General features: G+C 39.1%; 2 protein-coding genes across 2 annotated transcripts in view; one reads left to right on the forward strand and one right to left on the reverse strand.

Annotated features, from left to right (window-relative positions):
- Positions 1-7,797: 7,797 nt before the first annotated feature.
- On the reverse strand, positions 7,798-16,924 carry ZPBP2 (zona pellucida binding protein 2). Its single transcript, XM_066255467.1, has 8 exons — positions 16,817-16,924; positions 16,620-16,685; positions 14,605-14,730; positions 12,855-13,016; positions 10,962-11,180; positions 9,958-10,040; positions 8,653-8,833; positions 7,798-7,953 (listed from the first exon to the last, which is right to left on the reverse strand). Exons 1-8 carry the CDS (start codon positions 16,863-16,865, stop codon positions 7,859-7,861), a joined length of 981 nt encoding a protein of 326 aa, XP_066111564.1. The 5' UTR covers positions 16,866-16,924; the 3' UTR covers positions 7,798-7,858.
- Positions 16,925-20,872: 3,948 nt separating this feature from the next.
- IKZF3 (IKAROS family zinc finger 3) overlaps positions 20,873-27,908 on the forward strand; it is an 87,890-nt gene continuing 80,854 nt past the window's right edge. Inside the window, exon 1 of the mRNA XM_066263722.1 lies at positions 20,873-21,075. Within this exon, the coding sequence (XP_066119819.1) occupies positions 21,069-21,075 (7 nt within the window). The 5' untranslated portion in view covers positions 20,873-21,068. The remainder of the gene's footprint in view (positions 21,076-27,908) is intronic.

Raw genomic sequence — 27,908 nt, forward strand, 5'->3', positions numbered from 1 at the left:
GCGTAGAATCTGGAAACTTCCAATACCAATTTTACAACTTACTTGCTGTGTGACTTTGGGAAAATTCACAATTATTTGCCTCTGTTTGCACTCTATAAAATGCACTCTACCTCCTACGATGAACATGAAGACCACTGAATAAATACATAGAAAACATTTAGAATAGTTGCCGGCACATACATGCATCAGCTATTATTTGGGAGCACATGCAGCTTCCTCCTTGAGCGTCTGTCTCTCTAGGATGGTTCTGGTTTTACCTTCAAGAAGGAGACCTCGAATTCTTTTATTATTATTTTTGTGTGTGTGTGTGTGACAGAGACAGAGAGAGATAGAGAGAGGGACAGACAGGGACAGACAGACAGGAAGGGAGAGAGATGAGAAGCATCAACTCATAGTTGTGGCACCTTAGTTGTTCATTGATTGCTTTCCCATATGTGCCTTGATGGGGGGAGGGGGCTACAGCAGAGCGAATGACCCCTTGCTCAAGCCAGCGACCATGAGGTTATGTCTATGATCCCACACTCAAGCCAGTGACCCTGTGCTCAAGCTGGTGAGCTCGCGCTCAAGTCAGCAACCCCAGGGTTTTGAACCTGGGTCCTCTGCATCCCAGTCCAATGCTCTATTCATTGTGCCACCGCCTGGTCAGGCAGAGACCATTAAGTCTTCAAGAGACAGAAGTTCTTCTTTAGAATTCTATCATTAAAATGTTTATATTCTGTTTCTCTTTTATAAAATTCTGATGTTTCAAAATGAGACATGCTATTATAAATTATAAAGTAATGCATTAGTCTATATCAGGAAAACATTCATTAACCAAATTATTTTATGGTGACGGACTAAAATTCCCTAACCAAAAGATAGTCATCTGCATCAGAATAGACGCATACTCGATGTAGATTTGCCTTCCACGCTTGTAATGCTTCTGCCAGCCTTGTCGCCAGTGGACTCGTAGAGTGCCTTATCCATCATCATGGCATTCCCGAAGCAACTGACATAACTGAAAGGCGACATGGCTTACTAAAATCTCAGTTACAGAGCCAGTTGGAAGACAACACCTGGAAATGAAGGGGTATGTTTCACAGGATGCAGTATATGCTTTGAATCAGAGACCAATATACGGGGCTATTTCCCTCGTAGCCGGAAGAGTCCAGGAACCCAAGGTGGGAGTGGGAGTGGGAGTGGGAGGGGATCCTCTCACTGTTACTCCTAACAACCCACTAACAGAATTTTTGCTTCCTATCCTGATAACTTTGAGTTCTACTGGTTTAGAGATCTTTGTCTCCAAGGGGCAGATGCTTCCAGGGGACATGACAATGGCTCTCCTTTGAATTGAAAGACGAGACTGCCACCTGGACATTTGTGTTCCCTATACCACTGAACCAACAAATAAAAAAGCAAAAAGGCAGGGGGTGGGGTTGTTAATCTACTGGATAGAGGATAGAGTGATTGATCCTGGTTAGCAAGGTAAAACTGGGTTGCTACATAATGGAAGCAAGGAGGACTGTGTCTGAAACTCAAGAAATTCTTTTTTTTTAAAATGCTTTTATTTTATTGATTTTAGAAAGAAAAAGAGAGAGAGAGAGAGAGAGAGAGACAGGAACATCAATCTCTTCTTGTATGTGCCCTGACCGGGGATTGAACCAGCAACCTCTGCTCTTTGGAAGGGTGCTTTAATTAACCAAGCTATTCAACCAAGGCTGGAACTTAAGAGATTCTTTGGGGTGCCTCTTAGTTCTTCTATTCAATAGTAAAGATTAATGAAAACTACTTAGCAACAATAAAAACGGGGAAAAACATGAGGACCCAAGCCCTTGGGAATGAATGTTTTGGTCATTCCAACAGATAAACAATCCAGTGCAACTGCAGTTCTGGCTGAGGGCAAGAAAAATAGGAGATGAATAGTTGAAGAAGGAGGCCATAGGTTTCCATGGCAACCTCATGACCAATTACAGAAACAAAGTAGCTTAGCATGTTTCCTCTTTGCTTGTTATACTCACATGTTTATTTTCATAGCTACCCATCTTCTCCCTCTTTCCTATTTTTATTTCATATACAAGTGGTTGGAAGTTAGTTTCACAATTTAATCCTTAGATAACAAGATGGGACTGTGATGAAATTTGAGAAATAATAGAGCCAGCAATAGAAACAATGACCGTTGGGACTATGTGTCTCCACAGTTGGGGGAAATGGCAAGTGCTTGTAAGATGGAGAGCAGTATATTCTTAGATAAAAACGTCATATTGTTTTGTCAACACACAAGAGCTCAGCTGGGTGCATAGAAAGATGTATATGGAAAGTGAGTGGCCAAAGGGACAGGCTGTATCAGTTATCAGTGACTGCCTCTGAGCTCCAAATACATGTATTTTTGTCTGCTTGGTGAAATGGACGTGGGTCTTGTAACTACTTAACTTTGCCAGCTGGCGCATTGTTAAACTTTTTCAGAAGAAGATGCTGGAGAGACACTACAGGAGGAAAGGAGTTTTCTTCCTGGTTCTGGGTTGCTCTCTCGACAGGCTCCGGTAGTACATACAACGTCTTCAGTGTCCATATCCTACAGTGCGTAGTGGCCAGCAGCTTCGCCAACAACCCCTCCTCCTTGTGTGGTTTGTAGCACACTGAGAAATTTCCCCAGACACAGCTTTCCTTGGCACTCTAGAGGGTGGATCTCTGCAAATTTCCAGAGAGTGAAATTCCAACATCGGTGACATTTCTGCCATCCAGTGACCTTCTATTGTGCCCTTTTCAGTAAGGTCTGGATCTCAGCCGTAGGATATGGTGGCTATTTTTTGGACACTCTGTCTCAATCCTAGTGGTAGCAGCTGTTCTTTATATCTGCTATCCCTATATCCTTTTGGGTCCTCTTTATACTTTACTAGCCAATTACTTATTACTCTAATCCTCTCTTATTGTTAATAATTATTTATATCAAGCTTTCTCTGCTCAAATTACTCTGTGCTTTCTGTCTCCTGATTGGACTCTGACTGACACACATACCTACAATGTTACTACTGATACTAAATAACCTTAATAGTAAAACCATAAAATAATGTTACAAGGAAAACTACAGACTATTATGTCTCATGAACATAAATACAAAATCCTCAACAGAATATTATAAAATCAAATCTAATAATGTTTTTTTGTTTTTTTTTTGTATTTTTCTTAAGTTGGAAACAGGGGGGCAGTCAGACAGACTCCTGCATGTGCCCGACCGGGATCCAGCCGGCATGCCCACCAGGGGGCGATGCTCTGCCCATCTGGGGCGTCGCTCTGCCGCAATCAGAGCCATTCTGGTGCCTGAGGCAAAGGCCACAGAGCCATCCTCAGCGCCCGGGCAAACTTTGCTCCAATGGAGCCTCGGCTGCGGGAGGGGAAGAGAGAGACAGAGAGGAAGGAGAGGGGGAGGGGTGGAGAAGCAGATGGGCGCTTCTCCTGTGTGCCCTGGCTGGGAATCGAACCCGGGACTCCTGCACGCCAGGCCGACGCTCTACCACTGAGCCAACCGGCCAGGGCCTTCAAATCTAATAATGTATAAAAATAAGTATAAACCACGACCAAATGTGATCTGCTTTGAACATGAAAGAATATTTCAACATTTGAAAATCAATTTATGTCATCCATCACATCAACAGGCTAAAGAAGAAAAATCATGATCACATCAGTAAATGCAGAAAAAGTATCTGGCAAAATCCAATATCCATTCATGATAAAAACTCTCAGGAAACTAAAAATAGAGAAGAATTTCCTCAACTTGACAGAGACAGCTATTAAAAAAACTATAGTTTCACATCATACTTAATGGTGAGAAATTGGATGCTTTCTCTCTAACATCAGGAACAAGGAAAGATGTCTCCTCACCATTCCTATTCAACTTCATAGGGGAAGTTCTTGATAATGCAATAAGAGTTCTTGATAATGCAATAATTTCTTGATAAGACAAGGAAATAAAAGATATACAGATTGGAAAGGAAGAAATATAACCCTGTTGTCTTTGTTCACACATGACATGTTTATGTAGAAAATCCCAAAGAACTGACAAAAAACTTTCTGGAATGAATAAACACTATAGTAAGGTCACAGAATATAAGTTTAATACACAAAAGTCAATTGTCTTTCTACATAGCAACAATGAACATTTGGAATTTAATAAAAATACAATATCATTTACATTCACACCAGAAAAAATTAAGCATAAATCTAAGAAAATATGTAGAGGATCTATATGACGCAAACTATAAAACTCTGATGAGATAAACCAAAGATCTAAATAAATACAGAGATATTTCCTGTTCCTGGATAGAAAGACTTAATATTAAGATATCAATTTTCCCCAATTTGACCTACAGATTCAATGAGATTCCAACCAAACTCCGAGCAAGTTATTTTGTGGTTATCAACAAAATGATTCTAAAGTTTATATGGAAAGGCAAGATCTAGAATAACTGACACAATAATGACAAAGAAAAACAAAGCCAGAGGACTGATACTAACCAAATTTAAGACTTACAATAGAGTAATCAAGACAGTGTGGTATTGATGAAAGAACAGATAAATTGATAAGTAGAGAAGAATAGAGAACCCAGACACAGACCTACACAAAAGTAGTCAGCTAAACTTGACAGTAGCAGAGGCAATTTAGTGAATGAAGAACAGTTTCTTTTTCTTTCTTTCTTTTTTAATTTTTTTAAAATTTATTCATTTTAGAGAAGAGAGGGAGAGAGAGAGAGAGAGGAGAGACAGAGAGAGAGAAGGGGGGAGGAGCTGGAAGCATCAACTCCCATATGTGCCTTGACCAGGCAAGCCGGGGTTTCGAACCGGCGACCTCAGCATTTCCAGGTCGATGCTTTATCCCACTGCGCCACCACAGGTCAGGCTCTTTTTCTTTCTTTCTTTCATTTTTTTTTTTTTTTTACAGAGACAGAGAGAGAGTCAGAGAGAGGGATAGATAGGGACAGACAGGAATGAAGAGAGATGAGAAGCATCAATCATTAGTTTTTGTTGCGACACCTTAGTTGTTCATTGATTACTTTCTCATATGTGCCTTGACTGGGGGATTACAGCAGAATGAGTAATCCCTTGCTCAAGCCAGCGACCTTGGGTCCAAGCTGGTGAACTTTGCTCAAACCAGATGAGCCCACGCTCAAGCTGGCGACCTCGGGGTTTCCTGGGTCCTCCGCATCCCAGTCTGACACTCTATCCACTGCACCACCGCCTGGTCAGGCAGGAAGGACAGTTTCTTCAATAAATGGTGACATACAACTTACTTTTTACAAAAAGTAATTCATCTTAGACCCAAACATAAAACACTATACTGTTAAGTTCTAGAACAGCGGTTCTCAACCTGTGGGTCGCGACCCTGGCGAGGGTCGAATGACCAACACAGGGGTCCCCTAAAGCCTTTCTGATGGCGACCCCTGTGTTTTGGTCGTTCGACCCCCGCCGGGGTCGCGACCCACAGGTTGAGAACCGCTGTTCTAGAATATAAAGGAAAAAGATCTAGATGACTTTGGGTTTGGTCATGATTTTTAGGTATGAAAGCATGATACCTGAAAAAAAATCAATAAGTTGCCTGACCAAGTGGTGGCACAGTGGATAGAGCGTTGGACTGGGACTCGGAGGCCCCAGGTCCCAAACCCCAAGGTTGATGGCTTGAGCCCAAGGTCGCTGGCTTGAGCAAGGGGTCACTCGCTCTGTTGTAGTCCCCTGGTAAATGCACATATGAGAACACAATCAATGAACAACTAAGGAGCCGCAAAAAAGAATTGATGCTTCTCATCTCTCTCCCTTCCTGTCTGCCTGTCCCTATCTGTCCCTTGCTGACTCTCTGTCTCTGTCAAAAAAAAAAAAAAAATAAGTTGGACTTTGCTAAGTCTCTTTGGTGAAAGACACTTAAAAGAATGAAGAGACAAGCCTGACCAGGCAGTGGTGCAGTGGACAGAGTATTGGCCTGGGATGCTGAGGACCCAGGTCTGAAACCCCGAGGTCACCAGCTTGAGTGTGGGCTCATCTGGCTTGAGTGGGGTTACCAGCTTGAGAGTGGGATCATAGACATGACCCCAAGGTCACTGGCTTTAGCCCAACGTCACTGGCTTGAAGTCCAAGGTCGCTGGCTTGAGCAAGGGGTCACTGGCTTGGCTGGAGCCCCCCCCCCCTTGCTCAGTCAAGGCACATATGAGAAAGCAATCAGTCAACAACTAAGGTGCTGCATGAAGAATTGACGCTTCTCATCTCTCTCACTTCCTGTCTGTCTGTGTCTGTCTGTCTCTCTCACACACAAGAATAAATAAAGAATGAAGCGAGAAGCTACCAAATGGGAGAAAATATCTGCAAAACATGAGTCTGACAAATAACTTGTATCTAATATACAAAGACCTCTTAGAACTCAACAATAAGAGAATAAACAATCCAACAAAAAATGGACAAAGATCTGAACACCTCACCAAAGTAGATATACAGGTGACAAATAAGCATGTGAAGATGCTCAGCATTGGATGTCATTAGGGAATTTCATATTAAAACAATAATGAGCTACCACTATATACTTAGTAGAATGGCTAAAATCCCCAAACCGAAAATACCAAAAGCTGGTGAGGACAAGGAGCAAACAAGAACACATTCATTGCTGATGGGAATGCAAAATGGCAAACCAATTTGGGAGCCAGTTTGGCAGTTTATTACAAAACTAAACATAATCTTGCCATAAATCCAGCAATCATCTCCTAGGTATTTACATGATTAAATTGGAAACTTATATCCACATAAAAACCTCCCCACAAATGTTTACAGCAACTTTATTAATAATCAAAAACTGAAAGCAACTAGGATATCCTTCATACATCCATCCATACAATGGAATATTGCTCAGCAATAAAAAATTATCAGGTCACAAAAAGACAGGGAGGAACCTTAAATGCATATTGCTGAGTCAGTTTGAAAGAAAGTCAGTTTGAAAAATTTACATACTGTATGATTCTAAGTATATGACATTTGGAAAAGGCAAAATTACAGAGAGAGTAAAAAGATCCGTGGTCGTCAAGGATTCTAGGGCGAGGGAGAGAGATGAACAGGTATAGCACAGGGGATTTAAAACTATTCTGTATGAAACTGTAATGATAGACACCTATCATTAGGCATTTTTCAAAACTCATGGGACTGTATAACACAAAGAATGAACCTTAATGTGAACTATGAACTACAGTTAATAATGTATCAATATTAGTTCATTACTTGTAACAAATGTTTCACACTAATGCAAGATGTTAATAATAGGGGAAATGGGAGAGGTGAGGGAGTGAGCTAGAGCAGGGACATGGAACTCTACCTAATATCTGCTCAATTGTTCTATAAATATAAAACTGTACTAAAAATAGTCTATTAGTTATGTAAAAAAAACAAACTAAAAGCAAAGGAACCGAAAGAAATTACTTTTCGCTTCTAAATACAAAGGTGATATATATGCCTTTATATCATATAAGAGTGATTTCAAACAAATTAATATAGGGAAATTATAAAGCTTTTATTTTATTATGCTTTGCTATTCTTCTTGACCTTAATATAGGCTTAGGGACAGAGCAACAGATTTAGTTCATAAGCAACAAAACATATTTCATTAAAAATTATCCACTAATACTTACACTTTCCTTTGTACACTGAAGATATTAGATTAAATGCCTTCTTAGAAATGCCATGTCAGTTATCTTTTTAAAGTTTCTTAAATGTATGTTTTCCAATGTTTTGGTCTTGCTCAATGGAACTATGATGTTCTGGGGGTGTGAACAAATCTTATGTCCTCCCAATTCCACAAGCAAGTAACAATGCTTTCAACCCTAATCTTCATATTGCAGCTTTTGTTTGGAGTTTATGGGCAAAATTTAGCTCCGTAGGTATGGATGGAAACGCAGGTCTGACAAGTAACATTAGAATCAGGACTAAAAGTCCCAGGAACACAAACCACTGCAGAAGAAAACACACGGAGCAGATTATTATAATTTCAGTTAGAGGTATTTATACCAATAATAGAAATCAGCCTTTAATATCACACCATTTCTGTACCTATGACATAGTAAGTAATGTTCAGTCAATTAAGTTGTGGAGACTATTTGGAAGTTTCAAACATTGTAATTTAATGATTTTAAAGGCAGGAGAAAGTTAGAATCCTATTTTTAATTAGTAACAGCATTTTATAGTATCTTCTGCAGTGCCCCATTTATGAGTTCCTATTTCTAGTTTTCTTGTTCTTATTTCCAATTCTCTGTTTAGTAGGTAGGGCCATTCTGTTCTCCTTCACAGTATAGTAGCTTAAGTCAGAACACTATAGAAATGTTCTGTAATATAAAAGAGCACATTAGGAAGAATTGATATACATGAAGATAATTATATTTAGAAATTTGGCCTTTGAATTTTTACTTCCCTTTAGCCAAATATAACTTTTTTGTAAGGGGATCACCATAAAGACTCAATGCAATTAATTATCCTAAGTGAATTATTCATCTATTCTTCTGACCTTATACTCTAAATATTTGTATATTTATATATGCATTTTAAATTTTTTATTGAATTTATTGGGGGTGACATTGGTTAATAAAATTATATAGGTTTCAGGGGGACAAGACTATAATATATCATCTGTAGATATTTCTATTTTATAATTACCGCAACAAGTAGCACAATTACTGTGTAGACCTTCATTTTTCCCAAAGCCTGGACGACAGCTATCCATACGTTCCATTTGTAAACTGTGGTCCACAAAATGCATCGCTGGTTGAGTTTCATTATAGTGATGGTGGAAAATATATGCTTGGCTCCGGAAAAATTCTGCTATTCGATCTCTTGCCTAGATTTTAAAATACCAGCGAGAAGTACACTGACTAAACTGTGAACCAATTTCTCCTCCTGCATCAGAGGCAATCTGATGTACTATAAGCATGCCCATGCCGTCCATTTTTTACACAACAGGATAAACTCTAAACGTTATGTGTTAATGCTAAAATTAGTCTCGTCTTGACCTTATCAATTATTGTCAATTCATATGTACAATGCTTAAGAAAAATTAAACTGAGGTTAATAAACACTTAGGTTGAACTATTTGCAGCATATCTACTCCATTTGTAGATAATGTTTATTGTTTCTAATTCCAAAGAGCCAAGTAAAACTTTCCTCTAATCAGCATTACAAACTGATAAAAATTTTAGTATTTGAGCATAGAGTTTGGTAATGGTAATGACTAATATAAACTGAGTGCTTCCCATAATCTACGCACAATATAAAAAGGATGGGCTCAGGAACTAGACCAGGAGAGAGAAGGGATTTTTTTAAACCATGTCCTTAGCCTCTGAAGATGGGAGACGAGACAGCAACTGTTGTGATTATCATACAGTTTTGAAAGAACCACCAATTTAACTTAGGACAACCAGACTGTGAGGTTGTTCTTCAAGCTGCTGCTTAGTTAACATCTGGGGAACAAACACCAGGGACCCAGCCTTCTGTCATAGATAAACATATATTAACATGGGAGCTATATGACATTCCACATGTACTATTCCAAAACAAAGCATCTTGAAACAGCCAAGACTCTCACAATCTGTTTCAATAACCAAACCCAAAAGTCAGTAACACTTCATATTTAAGTTTTTCAAATAAAAGAAGAATTTAGCTCTGGCCGAATAGCTCAGTTGGTTACAGTATTGTACCAAAGTGCAGAGGTTGCCAGTTCAATCCCCGGTCAGGATATATACAGGAACAGATCCATGTTGCTGTCTTTTTCTCTCTCCCTCTAAAATCTCTCCCTCCCTCTAAAATCAATAAAATATATATTAAAAAAAGGATAATTTAAGTCTGCTTGCTTAGAATGTATTGATAAGTATTCACATGGAGAAACAGATTTCTGAAATAGTTACAGAAATTTTAAATAGCTTTATTGACTATTCAAATACTTTCTCCTTACAATGACATTCTCACCTGGAGGATATTATGATTAGTGATATCTTCACAGTCAACAGTATCATTGCATGCACCTTTCCATGGTGGCACATAAGAATTAACTGGAGAGGAAAAAATGGTATCTTCACAAAAGGATTCTATGAAGTTCCAAACATTCCAATAAAGCTCTAACCCAGTGGTAGTCAGCCTGGTCCCTCCCGCCCACTAGGGGGCGTTCCAGCTGTCATGGTGGGCGGTAGCGGAGCAACCAAAGTATAAACAAACAGATAGATTTAACTATAGTAAGTTGTTTTATAAAGATTTATTCTGCCAAACTTAGCGAAAATCCAACATAAAGTACTTGGTAAGTAATTATTATTATATGCTTTAACTTGCTGTAACTCTGCTTTATAAATTTTATAAAGTAAAGTTACTTCCCTACTTTATAAATCTCCAGTACGGTGGAACAGGTGGACAGTTAGAAAATGTTACTACTAACAGAGATACAAAAGTGGGCGGTAGGTATAAAAAGGTTGACTACCCCTCCTCTAAATGCTGAATTCAGTATGAATGGATGCATGTGTTTAATCTATCTAATCCTAGTAATAAAAGTTGTACAATTTGAATAATTTGTACATTGTGATTTTACTCCATCTGGGGGCTAATGGAGGTAATTACAAGGCTTCAAAACAAATAGAAATAAATTTGGTTTGGTTCCTCCCTTTTACGTTCTCCCAAATGCAAGTTAAAATTCTATAAAAAAACTGTGTTAAATATTAGCTGCATAGTTAAAATCCATATTTATAAAAATAATGTTGACTTCTAAAAAGAAAGCAACAGTATGTCACAGTTGAAGGTATATAATGTGTTAATTTTAAAAACTAAAACCAAGCTAAGACCAATAATATACTTTAGTGCTTAACAAACATTGAAGGCCTGCTATTCTTAAGACAGCTCACATTATATCGTAATTAATTTTGTAATCTGTCATGGTTCAAAATTAAACTCATAAAATTAAAGAAAAGTTAAAAAATTTTTTTTACCTTGAAAGGTTATAAATAGTTCATGTATGAGGCCCTGTTTTGGAAGTTTAACAAAATGGCATTTATATGATGGTTTTATGACATGACATGACAAATCAGAGATTAAATTATTCAAGATTTTCTTCAGTACTCTAAAAAGCTGTTCATTATATCTTCCTACACAAGCCTTTGTGGTAAAACGTAGAGCCATATGATACGAATAATCAGGTTCCCGATAGGCTTTAAGAAAGATGAGAAGAAAAATGATTGTGCCTAGCATTAATTTTCTCTAACGATTTTCATATAACATGCAATAGTAAATTCATCCATCTTTGCTCGTCAGCATAGAACCTTAACTTATCCAAGAAAATGTTTTTATCAGTTTGGTCTCACAAAAATATACAAAATTAATAACTTTAATAAAATTTCATCTGATACATTTCCTATTCATTACAAGTAAAGAAATGGCTTCTGTAGACTGGCAAGATAGATAAGTTAACAGTATCAAGGAAAAAATAAGATTTCAGGGAGGAGGGTCTTAATTGGCAGAGTGACATTGTTGTCAGAACAGTCCAATGAAAGGGATCATTAATTTGCTTTATTGGATTAAGCATCAGTTTTTAAGATACCAGACACAAATGTGATAAAAAAGATTGCATATCTAAACAGTGGGAAGTGGGAGGCTAAAAGGGGATTATTTAGGATACACTTTCTCTCTCTTTTTTTTTAGAGAGAGAGATGAGAAGCATCAACTTGTAGTTGCAGCACTTTAGTTGTTCATTGATTGCTTTTTTTTTTTTAACAGAGACAGAGTGAGTCAGAAAGAGGGATAGATATGGACAGACAGACAGGAACGCAGAGAGATGAGAAGCATTAATCATCAGTTTTTCGTTGCGACACCTTAGTTGTTCATTGATTGCTTTCTCATATGTGCCTTGACTGTGGGCCTTCAGCAGACCGAGTAACCCCTTGCTCAAGCCAGCGACCTTGGGTCCAAGCTGGTGAGCTTTGCACCAACCAGATGAGCCTGCGCTCAAGCTGGCGACCTTGGGGTCTGGAACCTGGGTCCTCCTCATCCCAGTCCGACGCTCCATCCACTGCGCCACTGCCTGGTCAGGCTTATTGATTGTTTCTTGTATGTGCCTTGAGGGAGAAGGGGGGACTGAGCCAGTGACCCCTTGCTCAAGCCAGTGACCTTTGGGCTCAAGGCAGGGACCATAGGGTCATGTCTATGATGATCCCATGCTCAAGCCAGGGACCCCATGTTCAAACTGGTGAGCCTGTGCCCAAGCCAGCGACTTCAGGGTTTCAAACCTGGGTCCTCAGCATCCCAGATTGACACTTGATCCACTGCGTCACCACCTGGTCAGGATAAGATACACTATCTTGACATTAATTTAAGCATTTGCCTGGTCAAATGCACCTAAAATATTTGTTCAGTCATAATGATTATATCGAACAGATTCATTTCCACTAAAGAAACCATATTCGTGTGTGTGTGTGTGTGTGTGTGTGTGTGTGTGTGTGTGACAGAGACAGGGAGAGACAGAGAGAGGGACAGATAGAGACAGGCAGACAGGAAGGGAGAGAGATGAGAAGAAGCATGAATTCTTCGTTGCGGCACCTTAGCTGTTCATTAATTGCTTTCTCATATGTGCCTTGACTAGGGTGGGGGATACATCACACCGAGTGACCCCTTGTTCAAGCCAGCGACCTTGGGCTCAAGCTGGTGAGCTTTGCTCAAACCAGATGAGCCCGCGCTCAAGCTGGAGACCTCGAGGTTTTGAACCTGGGTCCTCTGGATCCCAGTCCAACGCTCTATCCACTGCACCACCATCTGGTCAGGCAAGAAACCATATTCTTAATGCTGATCCAAACTAAGTATATTAAGTTAAAATGTGCCTGTGTTCTTACCAAACATCATAAAGTCATATTTCTCCTTTACCATCTTTTCTTCTTGGGTTTGTGCTTTGACGGTCTTATAAGAAAGAGTACATGTATAAAGTCCAGACAGAGGCTCCAGAAAATCTTTCACCATTAGTTTTCCTGTTTGAGTTATATTTACTCGATAATTTCCTAAACAGAAATAGTAAATTAATTGGCTATTTAACACATAACAATTCAAACATTATTTAGTAAACTTGGGGTAACAAATAAATACAAAAATTTAAAACTTAATAGACTATTTTAACTTTAAGAATTCAAAAAATCTGCCTGACCAGGTGGTGGCGCAGTGGATAGAGCATCGGACTGGGATGTGGAAGGACCCAGGTTCGAGACCCCGAGGTCGCCAGCTTGAGCGCGGGCTCATCTGGTTTGAGCAAAGCTCACCAGCTTGGACCCGAGGTCGCTGGCTCGAGCAAGGGGTTACTCGGTCTACTGAAGGCCCGCGGTCAAGGCACATATGAGAAATCAATCAATGAACAACTAAGGTGTTGCAACGAAAAACTGATGATTGATACTTCTCATCTCTCTCCATTCCTGTTTGTCCCTATCTATCCCCCTCTCTGACTCTCTCTCTCTCTGTCCCTGTAAAAAACAAAAAAGAATTCAACAAAATCTTAATTCAGTCATATTACTCTATGGAGAACCACATGAGATAAGTACACTTTTTTTAAATGTTTATTTTATTGATTTTAGAGAGAGAGGAAGGGGGGAGAGAGAGAGAGACAAAAAAGAGAGAGAGAGAGAGAGAGATACAGGAACATCACTCTGTTCCTCTATGTGCCCTGACCGGGGATCGAACCGGCGACCTCTGCTTCAGGAAGATGCTCTAACGAACCGAGCCATCCGGCCAGGGCGAGATAAGTACACTTTTGAAACAGATTTTGATTTTCTCTAATTCATTTCTTAGCATCTAATTTCAATCATTTATGCCAGTAATTCAGTAAATAAAATTACATAGCCCTGCAATACTATACAAATTTTTCACATAAGATAGATATTAATGTTTATAATCCAAGACACTCTTCTAATATCATGAAAAATTACATATTAGATACTTCATCTCCTCTTACAAGTGCTACAAGGATAAAGTTTAGGTTTTATACAATTTTTTAAATTTAGTCATTTTAGAGAGGAGAGAGAGAGTGAGAGATAGAGAGAAAGGGGGGAGGAGCAGGAAGCATCAACTTCCATATGTGCCTTTTTTTTAATTTAGAAAGAAGGCAGAGAGAGAGAGAGAGAGAGAAAGGGGGTAAAGTGGGAAGCATCAACACATAGTAGTTGCTTCCCATATGTGCCTTGACCAGGCAAGCCCAGGGTTTCGAACCAGTGACCTCAGCATTCCAGGTCACCACTTTATCCACTGTGCCACCACAGGTCCCACATATGTGCCTTGACCAGACAAGTGCAGGGTTTTGAACCAGCAACCTCAGCATTCCAGGTTGACACTTTATCCACTGTGCCACCACAGGTCAGGCCAGTTTTATACAATTTTTAAAACTAATACAGCTCTGGGAAGTAAGATGTAAAAATTACTAATTCAATTTTTACATGAGGAGAAAATAAGGCACAGACCAAGACACAACATGATCTAAGAATGGAGCAAGTGAAACTGCAATTAAAATTAAATTTCAATATGTTCATTCCAATAAGTGATAGTGCTTTTCTAACATATGTTCACATCTATAAAAAAAGATGGTATTAAAATAGAATAATTTACCTGTTAATAGATGTTCATTAGGCCCAATCCATAAGTACGTGGGGTCCACTGTTTCTTCTTCAGCAAGTTTTGCATCCATACAGACAAGGAATGGGCTATTGTGATGTAATTCTACATATATCGTCACTGTGGCAAAATGCAATAATATATAACTACAGTATATAGCAAAATTAAATTAATAAATACACTTCCTACCATTTTGTCCCAAAGATAAGTTCTTTTCAGATTTCACTAATTTAAATATCATTCATTAGAACATTTAGAATGCCAAAGCCCTTTTTGTTTCTTTTTTGTGTGTGTATGTGACAGGAATAGAGAGAGGGACAGATATGGACAGACAGCCAGGACAGGAAGGGAGAAAGATGAGAAGCATCAATTCTTTGTTGTGGCACCTTAGTTGTCCATTGATTGCTTTTTTGTATGTGCCTTGATGGGGGTGTAGGGTGTAGGGGTAGCAACAGCAGAGCTAATGACCCCTTGCTCAAGCCAGTGACCTTGAGCTCAAGCCCATGACCCCTGCTCAAACCAGATGAGCCCACGCTCAAGCTGGCGACCTCGGGGTTTCTAACCTGGGTCCTTGGTGTCCCAGTCCAATGCTCTATCCACTGCACCACCACTTGGTCAGGCCTGTTTTTAACATTCTTTAAAACTCTTAGCCCTGGCTGGTTGGCTCAGCGGTAGAGCGTCGGCCTAGCGTGCGGAGGACCCGGGTTCGATTCCCGGCCAGGGCACACAGGAGAAGCGCACATTTGCTTCTCCACCCCTCCGCCGCGCTTTCCTCTCTGTCTCTCTCTTCCCCTCCCGCAGCCAAGGCTCCATTGGAGCAAAGATGGCCCGGGCGCTGGGGATGGCTCTGTGGCCTCTGCCCCAGGTGCTAGAGTGGCTCTGGTCGCAACATGGCGACGCCCAGGATGGGCAGAGCATCGCCCCTGGTGGGCGTGCCGGGTGGATCCCGGTCGGGCGCATGCGGGAGTCTGTCTGACTGTCTCTCCCTGTTTCCAGCTTCAGAAAAATGAAAAAAAAAACAAAAAAAAAACAAAAAAAAAAACAAAACAAAACAAAAAAAAACTCTTGACTACTAGTTAATTTCTTTACTATGATATGGTTTTGTTTATAAAAATGTACACGATACAATGTACAAATTCAGTACTCACTGCAATCAATCATAATTTTTGAAGGGTTAATGAAATCAATTTAAAGATCAGAAAAGGGCTTGAGCTTGGTTGCAAAACTATTTTAAAGATGATCATTGTCACCCTTAAGGGAAACTTGATATTTAACTATAAATGTCCTCTGTTGGAAACAATAATTACCCTATATGGCACATACTAGGGCGATTTTCTGCAGTTACCTATTCCGTTTCAGATTTGGTGGAAGCAGCAATAATCTGCTTGGAACCAAGATATTTTAAAGCCTACTGAATGTCAGGTTCTGAAAATATAAAGAAGACACCGTCTTTCAATTTGGCGGAGGCGGAGGAGGGCAGGGGTCCAAACGTTCAGAGGTTTCAAACATGACAAATGCTACAAACCGGCCCAAAGTTATCTAAGGTGAGCCATGTGACTACTTTTCCTTGAGGAGTGTGAAAAAGTTTCATCACAGTGATAAAGGACATTTGAGCTGAACCTTTAATAGATGTGTAGGAATTCTCCTAGTTGATAAAGGGAGAGATAAGGGCGTTCCAAACAGAAACTTCCAGTCCTGGAAATTACCCCTCTGAGGGGCCTGGCACGTTGCAAAACAGCAGAGACCCCTGGAAGTGAGGTGGCATCAGAGGAGCCCTGGATTGAATCCTAGCTCCTTCCGAGCTGTGGGGCTTTCGACAAGGTGATACCACTAAGGCGCCATCGCGTCGCTCGCTGTAAGGGTGAAACTCGCAACCTTCAGGCAGTGCTCGGCACCAGGCAGACGGTCAGTAAGCCTTCGCTGCCTTCCCCTCCACGGGAGGAACCTCCGCAGGTCCCCGGCAGCCGGGCTCTTCCGATAGGCTGTGCGAATGAAGCGGCTTTTATTACCTGTGTGTGCTGTTTTGCCATAAATGAAGCCTTTCTCAGTGAATTGGGAAAAACGCTGCCAACCAACTGCGGAGGAAAAGAAACCACTGACATTTCAGGCTGAAGAGGAGCCAGAGGCTTCGGAGTGGGCGGGGCGGGGCGAAGGGGGCGGGCGGGCAGGAGGGGAGAGGCCTGGAGGCCGGGCGGGAGACACCCACCGCTGGTGAGACACCAGAGCACCGCGGAGGCTAGGAGCCACGCTCGCATCGCGGCTCCCGGGCTAGCGTCGCGGGAGGCGTCCGGGGCAGGCCCCTTCCAACTCAGCCCCGCCCAACACCACCCATCTCTCCTCCACCGAGCGGAGCAAACCGCCGGGGTCACGCCCGGGGGCGGGGCGAGCGGGCTCTGGGGGCGGGGCGAGCGGGCTAAGACCCGAGCGCGGGAGGCCAGCGCCCCGCCCCCAGGCGTGCACGTGGCCGCCGTCCTGCGGGGCGCTTCGCGCCTCCGGTCCCGCGCCCATTCCTCGGCGTCTTAGTTCTCCCAGCAGCGCGTGCTGGAGGAAAGAGGGAAGGAAAAGAACCCAAGGCTTGGCGTTTCTGGCACGTCGGTAGTGGCTGAAGAGTTCCACTGCGGGTCCCAAGTATGGCAGTGGGGGCGCGTCGAGGGTGCCATTATATTAGGACCCTAGGAAAGGAGAAGCTTGTGAGAACATCGTCCTCTCACGGGGAGCGGAGAGCCACCTGCGTGACCATTTCCTATGCCTTTTTTTCCCCCTCGTGAACTGAGTCTGAAACTGTGTACATTTCTCAAACTCTTACACCCAGTTTTTACCCATCTGCGTTCTTCTATCCACAAAACGAAGAACCTGAAGAACCCCACCGGTGCGCCCCCACGGTGTCCTCAGGCCTTCCCACTCTAAGAGGAACATTCATTTTTCATTTCCAACTTTATCAGATGACATGAGAGACCCCGCATGCAAATCTGAGTATGGTTGTGTAGTAACCTTGCTCTAAGAAACGGGCCCTATGGAAAGGCAGGACCTCCAAATCTGCTTCTCCTGTGTGGATAACTAAGTCAAGATCAGAGTGCTTCAAAAGAGGCCAAGCTCACGTCTGTCATGGTCCCTTCCTGGCTATTAATTTGGTGGCCTGAAAGGCTGTGCGTGCTATTTCTTAGCAGCGGGACACCCTCGGTCGTGGTTTTGAGTAGGCTGGTGGGCGGAGAGCCTAAGGTTCAGACAGGGTGCAGAATGATTATTTGGTGTGAGATCAAGAGGATTTTTTTTTTTTCAGTTTTATTTCCTTCCAGCCGAGTCAGTACTTGGACTATCTCAGATGGGTCCGGGAGCAACCTTTGTCAGTGATTTCATTTTTAGTCACTTAATTTTATCTACATAGCATAAGCCATGAAATGTGCTTCAGTGAGTCAGATCCACCCATGTCAGTTACCATGTCTAGATTCATGTTTAGCCTCAACGGTTCCTTCTTAAGGTGAGAATAGTGAAGACAAATTCAGGTATTATCTTTCTTTGATTCCCTAGAAGTTTATCATTTCAATTTTAGTCCAAGTACATTATAAATCCAGTGTTATATTAACTTCCCTGTTATAAGTAATTGAGCCTTGTAAATCCAGTATGATAAATTTGAGTACTATCAGGAGAGACTTATCCAAATGAATAGTAGTTGTTTGTTGAAACTACCTATCCACTTTTGAAATAAACTTTATTTTACATTTACAGAAAAATTACAAAGATAGTACAGAGAGTTCTGATGTACTCCTACCAAGTTTTCCCTACTTCTCAACATCTTACATTAGTATGGTACATTTCTCACAATTAATGAATCAATATTATTATTACATTACTAGTTTTAAAAGTCCATCCTTTACTCAGATTTCCTTCGTTTTCAGCTAATGTCCCTTTTCTGCTCCTGGATCCCATCCAGGATCCCACATTACATTTAGCTATCATGTTTCGTTAGGTTCCTCTTGGCTCTAACAGTTTTTCAGACATTTCTTGTTTTTGATGACCTTGACAGTTAATGACAGTTTTGATGACATTAACCTGACTTTAACTGGTCAGGCACTTTGCAGAATGCCTCTCTCTTGGGTCTCATCCGATGTTTTTCTCATAATTAGATGGGGTTTTGGGTGTGGAAGACTGCAGTGGTAAAATGCCATTCTCATCACATTATATTAAGTGTGTATTCTATCAACATGCCTTATCACTGTTAATGTTACCTTGATAATCTGGCTGAGGTTGTGTTTGTTGGGTTTTTCTACTATAAAATTACCCCCCTACTATACTTTTTGGAAGGAAGTTCTATGTGAAGCCCACACTTAAGGTGTGTGGAGTAGCTACATAAATCCCTTACCCAATTTACTTTTTATTTATCTCCTTCGGCATTACTCTCTGAAATCCAGAATACTCAATTTTGAATTATTTAGAGAGTCGTGATATTTATTTAGAGAGTTGTTCCAATGTTAAGTATAAAGAACAATGTCATGGAATATAAAAAAATTTTATATAAGTTTTTAATAACCAAGTAACTATTCATCCTTACACCATCCCTGTGAAATTTTACAGTTCCTCTTCTGCTACTTTTGATGTGCTATTTTTGCTTTTAGAAACTAACAAACAACAAATTTCCCCTTTCAATACTAAAATTAGACCTGGTGTTTAGAGTATTTCTCTGTAGTTGATATTATCCTGTAGAACTCCAACCCATGCAAGCTATAGTGATGTTGTCAAGGTACCATAATCTCAAAGTCAACCTAAGGTATTCACTCATTTCAAAAAATCATGCACATACACACACACACACACACCTCCTATACCAAGGTATGTTTAAAATAAACTAAAATTCATAAAATTGCAAGCATACTTTAATTTGTAAGAGTGGGTTTCTTCTGTTATGGTCTGCTTATGCACAAATTCCAACCTTAAGTCTCAAATATATTTATATATGCTAATGATATAAATTTATACCAAGGGTGGAAGTGGCCTTTTAGGGAATCATTCACTTGTCCAACTCAACACACTAGGTATCTTTATAAGGACTGAACAATGTCTCTTAGACTTCAGTGTGAAGAAAAGCCTTGTTTTTTAAAAAGTGTTATGTGGTCATTTCCCCTTTCCTCTCCTTCCAGTCAAATGTATGCTTTACCTCTATAAAGTGGGAAGGATGCCTGACTAGGTGGTGGCACAGTGGATAAAGCGTCAGACTGGGACTCAGAGGACCTAGGTTCGAAACCCTGAGGTCCCTGGCTTGAGCGCAGGTGGGCTCATCTGGTTTGAGCACAGCTCACCAGCTTGAACCCAAGGTCGCTGGCTCGAGCAAGGGGTTACTCGGTCTGCTGAAGGCCCCCGGTCAAGGCACATGAGAAAGCAATCAATGAACAACTAAGGTGCCATAACGAAGAATTGATGCTTCTCATCTCTCTCCCTTCCTGTCTGTCCCTCTCCCTGCTCCCTGTCTCTCTCCCTGTCTCTCTCTCTCTCTCTCTCTGAACAAAATAAATAAATAAATAAAAATTTAGAAAGTGGGAAGGATGTTGGGAAAAGATGTTTACTGATACATCTCTGTGCACTAACACCTTTGAGTTGATTTTACTATCTTAGCACCCCCTACCTTAATTCTACTTTTTTAAAACTTAATTCTCTGATACATTATGTATTTTTGTAAGTTGTCTCAGGTCCTGTTTGGAAGAAGGCAGGGTAATCGAACATTCACATACACAGAGTGTGTAGTATTTTGTGACTGGTGACAAATAAGCTGAGTAGTTCCCAGAAGGGAAAACCAAAGTGAGGGAATTGCTTCCAAAAATGAAAAAGCTGAGTTGATAAAAGTGCCCAAATTCTTCTGAATCGTCTTAGAACGTTCTGGAAATTTGGACTAAAGAACTTTTATCATGTGAAAGGAAATAACTGAGGAAGAAAAACATAATACTTCGAATGAAGTTAGTTCTCATCGATATTCATGGTTATTATCCCCGAATCTAGACCAAAAGTTTCAGATCTTGCTCAATTTAAGACAAACCTCTTTTGATCTTAAACTTGCAAGGAAGCCATCCAGACTCTCCTGCCCGTCAGTCACCCAGTATGATAGTACTTTCCCATCCTTGTCCTTCTAAAATAGACCTTTTGAGAGAATTTACTGATGGCGCCATTTCCACTCTTTGGGGGTTCTCAGGTTTGACATTCAAAAAGGGGATGGAGGCGCAGGACCTCCTGCGCGCCTCGGTGAGCGTCTTTTAAAGCCGCCGCCAGCCAGCGCCGCTGTAACCCCGCGCACCCGCGGGTCGCTGGCTCCTGCCCCTTTCGCTCTGCGCCGACTCGGCGGCTGATCCCGGGGACTCCCCGCGCCGGGAATCTCCCGCCAGCTGCGCGCTGCGTCCTGGCGAAGGCAGGAGCACGTGGAGTGGCCGGGTGGTGAGAGCTGCTGCTCCAGCCCAGCCCAGCCCGGCGGCGAGATGGAAGGTGAGCCTCCAGCCCGCTTCTTTTCTGAGGGGTCTTTGAAACGCTCGTCAGGGCAAGCAGCGGAGAGAGTTCCTCCTGAATCTCGGTTTTGCTTCTATTTGTTTCTTTTGTCAAAAGTAAATACGAGGCTATTCAGAGGGCAAAGCGCGTCGTTTCTCATTCATCTCTCATTTGCCTCCCCCAACCCCGATTTTGGAAAGTGGTAATTTTTTTCGCAGTTTTATTTCTTAGGGGGTGTCAAACATGAGGGATGAGCTTTTAAGTCTGCAGAGGAAGAGTACTTATGGGGTGTCCCTGAAATGGCAGCAAACCTGGGTGGGAATGAATAATCCTTTGGGGGGGTTTCTCCCCAATCTAGGGCCTCAGTGTCTATTGGAATTAGGCTAATCTGAGTGGCTTGTTTAGAAGGAAAGGTGACTGTTTTTTCTTCTTCTAAGAATAAATACTGTTATGTGGGAAAGATAAATTTTAAAGTGGTTGACACTTGCTGGTCCCTTGGCACTCGATCTTCTAATAATCCTTCTTAACCCTAACCAGACATCAGGTTCACATTGAGTTTCATTTGAATTAATTTTGAAAATCATAAATTTATCTTTGCTTCTCAAAAAAATTCCAGTATGTACTTCTTTGGGATAACTAAAATTTCATACTACCGTTGTAAACTTTTCAACAGTCTTTTCAACAAGTGTTTCTAAAGCCTTGCAAATGGTAGATGCATCTCAAGTTGGGGGAGGTGGTGATATTTAGAAAATCAGAATTTATGAGAAATATATTCATTCAATTAATAAATGAGATCATGACACCTAATTAAAAGGTTAATTTGATAGATATTTGAAATAGCATGGATATTTTCTTCATAAAAATAAAAAGATCTCTAATTGCCATGAACCTTGATCTTTGGCAGCTTTAGAGTATATGAAGTCATTATCGTTAAATTAAATACTTTGGGACATGAAAATAAATATGGTAAAGCTTTTGTTTCACAATATAACTGAGTACAGTAGTATGGTCTTAAATCCTCAGTGTGTACATGGGTATGCTAACAATATTTTTAACTGCCTTGGCCCATAGATACATGTTTTTTTAAGTAGGATGCCCAATAATGCGTCAATGAACAGTATGTGCTTATGTGTGCATAGAAACTTTTAAATGGCCATTATTGAATAATGCTTCAACCGTTTTCTCATATGATAAACTCCTTATGCTTTATAAATTTAAATTATCAGGGTTTTAAAAGTAACTCATACAAATCGGCACTTTGAATATTTTTAAAATGGTTTATGAAGTATAATTTTTAACACATAAAGGTTTCACTGGCCAAGGACAGGAAAAATAATTTAAGAAATTCTCATGCTATATTACAAATGAATTGCTGATTTTGTTTTTCTGAAATTATAAATCAGTTCTACAACACTATTTTTTCCTAGTCTTAACCATTTCACTTCTGACAGATAAGGTACATACTAGTGTAAATCTGTGGAAACTTCAGTGTTTCTCTGTAAATGTTAATACTACCGAATCCATTTATTTGATGTGCAGTAAAGATATTATTGACTAACTAGCTGCTTTAGGTATTAATGCCATGACAAACACTTTTAGGTAAGCCTGGATGCAGGCTCTGAATAAGGAAGGAATAAAAGTTTGTGTAGAATTTGATTCAGAATGTACAGACTATTATGGAAAGTGATTTATAAATGGTCAATAGAATATACATAAGTTATCAGTTGTGAGTTTAGATAACTAAATTTATAGGTCCATGGAGATACATAGTATACAATAAGCTTAATGCAAAAACTTCAACATGTAAATCAAAAAATAAAAAATTTAAAATGGTTAACAATGTGAGTTAGGCTATTCTAAGTTCAGGTCTTTGAGGACAGAGTATTTATTTAATGCAGTAACATATCTAGTTCGTTTATAGCCACCCAAGATTGACTAATATGGCTCATGGCTTTGATATTTAAAATCAAGTATTTTTATGTTATTTTGATATTTTGGTCTTAATTTGCATAGGGATTTGACCTATACCTCTCATTTCTTGACAATGTAAGAAAATGGAATAATTTATGGAATAAGTTTAGTTTTTGCCTAATTTGTTGGCCAAATTGAAACAGTATAGTTTATTGAGAAATGTGAAGCTGTATAGTCAGTCATTCACTTCACATAGAAAATCTTTTAAAATTCATTCTTTTCATTCAGAAGAAATTTATTGAGACTTTCTAAGTGTGGAAATGTGAGATGAAATAAGCTTTTGAAATAAATATCTTGTCATGTAAAAATAGTTAATGCACATAATAAATCAGAAGCTATACATTTTTTTCACAATCTGTGATCTTAAATATTTTCTCTCCAAAGACTCTTTATGTTGCTAAATTTTGTTGTTTGTACTGTAATAGTTCCTTCTATCTGGTATGGTTGAGAAATGAGGTGGTTCACAAATATTGGCATATTTCCCATTCAATATGAAACCTTTTTATTTAAACAATATTGGATGGAGATCTAAGTGTATTTATTATACAGCTCCCTGCTTTATAAACAAGTACACAAGAGAGAACTTTATCTTGGCGACCCTGGGTCACTATTCTGACCATCAGGTGATATGTTGTTCTATAGTATATTCTCATGGGGGTTTTTAACTGTGCAGAGCTGAATGCTCCTACACTAAATATTCCCAGGTTATTGTGTACTTTTTGTCTCCTTTTTAATGTCATCTTCTACTTCTTACCACATTGCATTTCAAGGTCCCTTTCTATGTTTTGGATGGTTGAGATTTACAGACATGTAGCCTTCAAATGGTGGAGTTTACTGGCCCCCCATTATGAGCAAATTAAGGACGAAATGGTAAAGTTCAAAGGAACAAAAGCTGCAGAAAGGCCATGGGGTCCTGGTAGAACATAATTTTAAAATTTTCCTATAATCCAATAAATATACTATTTCAGACTTCTATGTCTGCTAAAAATTTCGCCTCCTTCTTTACCTGGTTATTCCTACTCAACTTTCAAGACCCTGCGCAGGCATCATTCCCAGGATGTCCTTCTGATGACCTTCCCTGGTGCCTTCTGGTGGTTACCCTACCCAGTTCCTCACCTCCCCTGGCTAGGCTAGAGGCCTTTCCTTTCTGGGCATACCTTCTGCCAGTTGTACTGAATTTACTTATTGCTGTAAGTGTTTATTTCCCCACTGGTCTTTAATCTTCTTATTTTTGTATGCTCAGTGCCAGGAACAGTTCCTGGTTTATAAAAGACCCTCAGAGCATTCAATTAAGAAAATAGTGCTGAAAAGTAATTTTTATTATTTTATTACAATGCATTTTATTTAATTTTTGTGAGTAGGAAATTGGTGCTAGTAATTCTTTGATAGAACTCAGAAAATTCTTAAATTAATTAAATGGTATAGTAGAAAAAGAAAGCTTAGAAAACAAAACTATTTTTTTTCTGACTAAACTATCACGTAAAGCCAAATCTTATCTATTAACTATACATCAGCACATTTGGGGATCACATATCAGTCCATTGAAATATGGATCAAAATGAGCAGAAATTTGTTTGCTCAATCAGTGAGATATAGATGGTACCATAAAATTAGCATAAAATTTCCAGGGTTACCTTTTAAATACCTTATTATTAATGTGTCAATATATAAATGTATTATACTTACATTTAATTAGGACTAATTAGTAGATCTTTAATTAGACAGCCAACGTTGTCTCCTGACTCAAGCTATAATTCTTTGACCACATATGAGAACTGAGTGATTAACACAGAAACCTGCATGTAATAAGTACTATATAAATTTTTTTTGTGCTAAGGATTTATTAATTATTATGAAAAAGACCTTAAACATCACAGGGCATATAGTGCACTCTGCTATCTAGCCTTTAAAAAATAAAACTCTCCATTAAGTGATACATTTATAAAAATTAAAAATCATATGAATGATGTTAAGGTCTTTTAAATCACTACAAAAAAGTGAAACAATGTAATAATAATTAGAATATATTTCTGTTATATTTAGACTATTTGAAATGTTATCTTTGTATAACTCTATTAACTACTACAATGTAATATCTCAAAATACTTTCCTCATTGAGTATGATTGAGTTAATTTTTTCAGCCTGAATTGAAACTTGCTTGTTGTATCCAGTTTTTAGCATCCAAAGTGGTGTAGAGTAAGTAAAAATAATAGGGAGTTGATACCACATTATATTGACTATGTGTCCTATCCAAGAGATAAATTAGAGTTTACTGATGAATATCAAATAGAATAAAATGCATTTATGGAACAATATTCTTAAAACATTTTTTCTCCATTGACTTAAGAGAGAGAAGAGCATCAATTCATTGTTTTACTTAGTTACTTCTTCTTGTATGTGCCCTGACAGGAGGTTGAACCTATGAACACTGGCATATGGGTGGATGCTTTATCCACTGAGCCACCTGGCCAGGGCTAGAATGATAGTCTTTACTCATTGTCAATAATTCAAAATCAACTCACCTCCTGACATTTTATATGAATGAAATTCAAAACACACATATATATATCACAAATTTTATTTATTAGTGAGTGTTTTTAGAGATGAAAATTTTGGCACAACAGATTATTTGTGGGTTTATAAAGGATGTTTTTTAAAGTAAGAGAAGTAGAAAACATTTCAATAGCATCACAATACAAAACTATATTTTCTACTTTTAACTCTTAATTATCTAAAGATTAACTAGATTTCTTGCTGATTTTGGTCATTAATACGCTTGTAGCCCCTTCTAGACTGTTAAGTTCCAAAGTGTAGAGGTCTTTTTTATTACCAGTGATAATTAGTACCCAGCCAGTCCCCAACACATCATAGGAGTGCAGTTATATTTATTGAATAAATTAATGAATGAGTTGCCTTTGGTCACTTGTCTATTTGGCTTTTATGGTAAAGAGAGTAAAGAAAATAGTGACATTGGAAGTAGTTAATTTTGCTGGTTAATTTGTCAGAGGTGCAGTTAAGGGTTTGGTAGAAGAGTTTGGAATGTGCCTCAGGTGCCAGCTTGAAGTAAATTTCATTTGACCTTCATGTGTATTATTTACCAAAAAATAAAATATATTTTTTTTGAGAGAGAGAGAAGAGACAGACAGACAGGAAGAGAGAGAGATGAGAAGCATCAACTCCTAGTTGTGTCATTTTAGTTGTTCTTTGATTGCTTCTCATATGTGCCTGACTGGGGGGCTCCAGCTGAGCCAGTGACCCTTTGCTCAAGCCAGCGACCATAAGGGATCCCATGCTCAAGCCAGTGGGTCAAGAGGTCCCATACTCTGACCTCAAAATAAAACTTTTAAATCAATGCTTTGAAAATACTAAAATTTTATAAATGTGCTCAAGTAAGATTGTGCTTCTACACTGGCATTTCTTTTTCCTGTGCATATTTGTTCATGTAAAATTATTTAAGTAAGAGTATCACTAACTCTTTTATTTCCTGTATTTAATTGACTATAAAGGCTTAGGCTAAGGTTCTTGGGATGTGCTTTTGTCACAGTATAGTATAGTAATCAACTGGCCAATAACAAGATTATGTGGCATGGTCCATCATGATGAAATCTTATAAAAACCTAAAATATTTATTGTGAGATTGCGGTACTTGTATGATTTTTATGTTCAGAATTAAAGAGTATGAACAATTTTTAGATATTTTTGGTGATCCAACTTTGACATGAAGATTACTTACTATCCTCTTTCAAAATTTCAGGAATTTAACTAAAAACTATCCTGAAATAATAAGGTGAGACATTGGCAAGTGGTAGTAATAGTTTGTTTGCATCTTTATTTTTTTTCATATTTGACAAATAAACAAAGTACAGAAATAATTTATATGTTGAAGCTGATATAAAGCTGCAACTTTCATCAATAACTCAAGATTTTCAGTTTTTATTTATTAAAACAGCTGTATTCTTGTTTGACTTTTTTAGTAATTATTATATATTCAAACTTATAGTTGTATACTAAGATAAACTGTTATCTGTTTTTTGTATGATAATTCACGTGAAATTTCATTTGAAAAAATAAAATACCTCTTTAAAAAAGTTTATAGCCTGACCTGTGGTGGCGCAGTGGATAAAGTGTCGACCTGGAAACACTGAGGTCACCGGTTCAAAACCCTGGGCTTGCCTGGTCAAGGCACATATGGGAGTTGATGCTTCCTGCCCCTCCTTTCTGTCTCTCTCTCTGTCTCTCCTCTCTAAAATGAATAATAAAAAAAAGTTTATAAACTATTGGAATATTATAGCCACTATGAAAAGCAGTATGGAGATTTCTCAAAAAGATTAATAGAATTACCATATGACCCAGCTATCCCACTTCTGGGTATTTATCTGAAGAATACAAAAATGATAATTTGAAAAGGTTGGTGACAACATGGATGGAACCTTGAGAATATTATGCTATGTGAAATAAGTGAGTCAGAAAAAGCTAAGAAGCATAAGATTTCACTCATATGTGGGATATAAAGCTGAAACTCATGGACACAGACAACGATGTGGTGGTTACCAGAGGGAAGGGGTGGAGAGTAGTAAACAGTCAAGGGGGCCAAATATATGGTGACGGAAGATGATTGGGCTTTGGGTGGTGGGCACATAAAGCAATGTACAGATCATGTATCATAGAAATGTACACTTGAAACCTATATGGCCCTATTGACAAGGTCACTCCAATAAATTTAATTTAAAAAAAGAACTTGAAAAAAAAAAAAAAAAGACATATAGACCCCCTATGTTTATTACAGTATTATTTACAACAGCCAAAATATAGAAACAACCTCAGTGTTTATCTATAGATGAAAGGATAAAGAAGATACGAT

Source organism: Saccopteryx bilineata, chromosome 2 (genome assembly GCF_036850765.1).
Source record: "Saccopteryx bilineata isolate mSacBil1 chromosome 2, mSacBil1_pri_phased_curated, whole genome shotgun sequence".
Lineage (NCBI taxonomy): Eukaryota > Metazoa > Chordata > Mammalia > Chiroptera > Emballonuridae > Saccopteryx > Saccopteryx bilineata.

Bases quoted from the DNA above. Each gene is read 5' to 3' on its own strand.
- ZPBP2 (XM_066255467.1), bottom strand. From the start codon at position 16,865: ATGCGAGCGTGGCTCCTAGCCTCCGCGGTGCTCTGGTGTCTCACCAGC. The intron at 11,181-12,854 runs GTAAGAACACAG...TCTTTCTTAAAG, and splicing joins ATATGACTTTATGATGTTTG to CCTATCGGGAACCTGATTAT. The intron at 7,954-8,652 runs GTAATTATAAAA...TTTCTTCTGCAG, and splicing joins TAATTGTGCTACTTGTTGCG to TGGTTTGTGTTCCTGGGACT.